The 4,964-nt window shown below is 30.3% G+C and overlaps 1 protein-coding gene across 1 annotated transcript; it reads left to right on the top strand.

The window, feature by feature from the left end:
* The first annotated feature begins 1,069 nt into the window (after positions 1-1,069).
* Positions 1,070-2,734, top strand: LOC122270653 (uncharacterized). Its single transcript, XM_043048930.2, has one exon. It carries the CDS (start codon positions 1,122-1,124, stop codon positions 2,661-2,663), a length of 1,542 nt encoding a protein of 513 aa, XP_042904864.1. The 5' UTR covers positions 1,070-1,121; the 3' UTR covers positions 2,664-2,734.
* The last annotated feature ends 2,230 nt before the right edge of the window (positions 2,735-4,964 follow it).

Genomic DNA, 4,964 nt, shown 5'->3' with positions numbered 1-4,964 from the left:
AAGCTAATTAACTTTTTCATTCCTGTTCAGATGTCAGTCATATGCACTTTACTTATTATCAAGTATAGTTGTTTAAACATTTGCATACGCTGTCTTTTTCAGTTGGGAACATAAGGTAAAGGATGAAATCGTTCGCAGTTGTATTATACCAGCAAAAGTTCTCTGGATCTAACAAGTCATTCACTTGCATTTATTTAGATAAAACGGAACTCTCTAAAGGAACCTATTTATTTCAGAGATTTTTTCTAGAAAAATAAAAAAAAATCTTGTTTGGAACTAAATGAAAAGAATTCAGTATTCCAACATCTTATTATCGGTGCTAAATTTAAACGAATTATTAGATAAGTGAATCGACAGAACAAATTGAAAATCGTCTGCAGGAGTTCTGAAATTTAAGCGGGGAAGCAAAGTGAATAGGAGAGAAGATATTTTGTACTCATGAAGAATTCTATAGCAAAACGTTAATTTTCACACAAGTTCTGATTCAAGTTCTGTTGTTCTGTATTGATTATTGAAATAATTCTGTTTTTGATTATTGAACTTATTATTATATCAACTCATAGAATGAACTTTGACGATGAAAGAAAATTTAATAAATCAGCGTATGTTACTAGAACTTATTTTCTGCTTAATAAATCAAAATACGTAAGTACTGAATCGAAACAAAATTTTTAATTGATATATTTGAAAGAGAACTAAAACCAATACATGGATATAATGAATATAATATTTAGATATTAGAGTGATTATAATCATAAAATCTACAAATCATGCAAAATTAAATTTTAAAAAATTAAATGCATTGCTATTTCTTGAATAGAAACTCGTGTTAGGAATTAATATCTAGAAATTATTACAACTAGAAATTGTTTTTATTTATTATATCTATTGGAATCTTTAGAATCTTACTCTGTAAATACTATGCAGGAACTCAGGTGGAAATATGAAGCAAATTTTGCTAAATAAAATATTGTGAAACTACAAACTATGCGACGATCTATAAATTTTGTTTTTTGCTTGATACTTTAGATTTTTTTTTTAAAAAAAACTACCTAATATAGTGTAAAGAATTAAAAACTAGATCCTGTGAATTTCGAATTATGAGAAGTGAATTTTGAATTATGAACTGGTTTGGAATGTGTACAGGTTTCTCGAAATATGTTTTCCTGTGCACAGGATTACCCGTTTACGTCACCACGCAGACAAATTATAGATACACATTTTGGTATTTATGGAGGATGATGCTAATTATCACTTTTAATGCTAATCTGATTCATCATACTTATCGGATGATTAGAATATCAGATATGTTTGACAATTTCTACTCATTTATAGAAGTTTTGATAACTGCCGTTATAGCTGATTCTCTGATAGAAAAATTTAACGATATTTTGCGTTTGCAACAACTGTTCATTGAAGATTTAATTTCTGGCAAATATAAAATTAAAACATCCGACAGACGAAAATTGTGCCATTTATGGTTCGTCATTTATATCGTGCTTCTACTGTGTATAATTATGCTGATTGAAGCAGTTTTGAATTTTGATAAAGTAACAGAATATATTTTTCATTCACATATTGCTAATATAACGTACATCTCTGTTTTGGCTTTAACAAGTTGGATCATATCAGCCAGTAATACTATGTTTTACTGCACATTCTGCTTGCATCTGAAATCAATGTTTCGGACATTGAACAGTAATGCAAAAAAATTGAGAAGAAACTTCAAATTCAAAAGGTGCTGTATGCGCGCAAAACTGACAAGACATATTAAATTAATAAGAAAATTGCAAAAATTTTCCCTGCATAAAGATATCTCTATTAATTACCGTTTCGAATTGCACAAGTGCAAACTTCGTTCAGAAAGTCATTATGCTAATCAGAATATTCGTAATAAGAATAAATTTTTACATGTAAATTTTAAACCATCAGATAAAAAATGGAAAACAAGATTCGTGTCAATTTTCGAGACCTTTTTACATAGTAGCATAAAGGTACAGTCAAGAAATATTTCCTCCAAGAGTAAACTATTGGGTACAAACGTTTTAGATAGATCCGCGCTAAACTGTGTTCATAGATTTAACAGATATCCTGACAGACATTCAGATCCAAAATACAGAAATTTAAAAAATAATCTCTCAGCTCATCATACACTGGCTCACAAGATTCAAAACTTGCACAAAAGGTTTCTAAAAATTGAAGAATTGGTGAGAAAAACAAATGATATATTTTCTCTGCAGGTTCTTGTGATAATTCTTTGTTCTTTTGCCCGAACTTGTTGGTACTTTTTTTTCTATTTGACTTCCAAATGGACGGATATAGATCCTTCTGCGAAGGTAGGAATTGTCATACAAATAATTTTCGATTTTACCATTTTCGGATTAATTGTCTTATCAGCTTCCGTTGTTTCTGAAGAAGCGAACCAGTTCGCTCCCATAATCAAAAGATTATGCAAGAATTTCAGATGCATTGATTTGAAAGCTTACGTGCAAAGTGAAATTGCATGTACGGCGGTTTATGCTACAAATGTAGAACTTACAGCTTGGAAGCTTTTTAGTGTATCGCGAAATTTCGGGCTGACATTCATAGGTGTAACTGTTACTTATGTATTGGTGATTTTTCAATTGCATCAAGTGGTAACAGATAGCAATAAATGTGGATGAGAAAACATTTTCAACCTTACGTCTGTTTGCAAAATGCTTCTTAACAATGAATTCTTAATCCAAATTAAAGTTTTTTTTTAAACAATGCTAATAATAATTGTATGCACAACTTACACTTATGTATGCTTAGATTGGAAAATGAATTTAAATTAATCTAATTTATTTGCAATAATTGATACCAATCTATCTATATATTTAGAGTTTATGTTTAGATTCTAATTCATTTTTTTTTCTACTTTTAAATGCTGGTTTAAATTTCATAATTTTTCCTCATTGTGCATATAATTAAAATACTTTTAGATTTATTTAAACTTTTTGTGCATAAAAGTTAGGTTTTTGCATTTTGGCAACGATTCTTATCCATTTGAACATGCCCATAAATTGTTTCAAATTTGAAATAAAAAAAATATATACTACAATAAAAGAATTTTAAAAGCTACATTTTTCAAGTGAGCTAAAAAATGGAAAATATTTCTATTTCTATTTCGCCTAAAAAAAGAAAAGAAAACTTGAGGTACTTACTTTTCGAAAGACGTGGGCAATCTTCGATGGTGATAAAAGTTTTTTACGAAAAGGATGTGTCCTACGTTTTTTGTTTTACAAATTGAGAAAAAAAAAAGCATTTTCCCCTTTTGCCCAATTTAGTCTTTAAAATTATAATTTTGTTTAATTACTTTCTTCCTGTAAATTATTGTGTCTGTAAATTTGTTTTTGTAGGAAAGTGGTCAAAGTTTAAATTAATGAAAAATGGCAAATCATTATGGTAACATTTGTAACTTGTATATATAGTCATCAGACATAGAGATCCAATTGAAGCGTAAATAGTATAATAGCAAACCACGAAAAATGTCGTAATTTTGATTGATGAAATTCCTTTCGGCGATGAATTTTGTAAGAGCTGTAAGGAAATTAATTAAATTTGCTTTGTCAGGAGATACAAGACACCAGTTCAGACTTGAGGAAATCATCAAAAATTTAGTTCAAAATAAATTCCATTTGGCGATAACAATCTTCTTGTCCACCAGCACAGACCTTCAGTTAAGAATTGAGCACTTTAATATGTCCTAAAATGGTTGAAAATTCGATGCAAGATTCTATCTTCACCCAGGAACGCAAGCTAATAAAAACATAATAGTGTAAGAATAAACAAATTTTTACTAAATTTTTGCCTTTGTGTAAACTGACTCGCTCCTCGGTAGAATTAAAAGACTAATAGCTAAGTTTCTAAAAGAACATTAAGAAATTCACTTTCCGATTTAATATTTCGAGAACAGAAACCCAGGTTAGAAATTCTCAACATTGTTAAAATTTTCTATAAAAGAAAAAAAGGTTAAAGAACAATTTAATTAATTGCTATTACATCGTATTTAACCAAAACAGTTTGATAACTGTAAAAAAATGGTGTTAAAACTGTTAACCGCGAAAAAAATAATTTATTATCTGCTTTTACCGAATACCGTTAAACAACCAGAATTTCAACCGGATCATCCAGGCCCACAGCCAATGAGTATCGAGCACACGTTCTTGGAATGCTGGAAGCTATGTCATGTGACAAGGATTACGAATTCATGCTTTTATTTTTCCTTCGTTGTATACCTAACACAACGGCGAATGCCTAATAATCTTATATAAGTTTGTGGTGAACAATTCCTTGTTCTAAAGTTTCTTCTTCCTTACACTTAAGGTTCCTTGCAGATGAGTACATACTTTAGCCCGAAGAACTACTCTGTCAAAGGTTCGATTCCCAATCTTGACCCCACAATATTTCCTCCAAGGCATGTGCTATTTCCATTGTCCTGCACTCCTTCTTACTATCTGTCGCAATAGATAGCCTTACTACTTAAACTTATTAAGCCACATACAACTATTCCTTTCATGAAACACAATTCAACTATAACTAAACTCCAAGGCCCAGTTAAATTTCATTTTCGTGGTTTTCAAAAGATTCTAATTGTAAATGGTTACAAAACCATATAGTTACTAAACCGTATGGTTTAGTGATCGTTGTTTGTACTCGTATATTGTGGGGGGGGGGCAAGATAGCCTCCCCCCCCCCAATATTTCACCGTAATTCTTTTTAAGAAAACTCTCACGGTGTAGCAGAAATATTTTTTTAAATAACTGAGAAGATAAAACGGTGAGTTCTCGAAGCTCCTTTTAAAATGTTTGCTGACAGTTCTTTAATTTTCCCGGAACGCTCGCCTGCCTACCTCATATTGATTATTTTTGGCATAAGTTATTTATTATGTCTCACGCCTTTAGAAAAAAAAATTCCGTATTATTTATGTTTTATTATTTGTA

This window comes from Parasteatoda tepidariorum, chromosome 4 (genome assembly GCF_043381705.1).
Source record: "Parasteatoda tepidariorum isolate YZ-2023 chromosome 4, CAS_Ptep_4.0, whole genome shotgun sequence".
Classification (NCBI taxonomy): domain Eukaryota; kingdom Metazoa; phylum Arthropoda; class Arachnida; order Araneae; family Theridiidae; genus Parasteatoda; species Parasteatoda tepidariorum.
This window is presented reverse-complemented; position numbering and strand designations above follow the sequence as displayed.

Excerpts from the sequence above, each read along its gene's own strand:
- LOC122270653 (XM_043048930.2), top strand. The coding sequence starts at position 1,122 with ATGAACTGGTTTGGAATGTGTACAGGTTTCTCGAAATATGTTTTCCTG.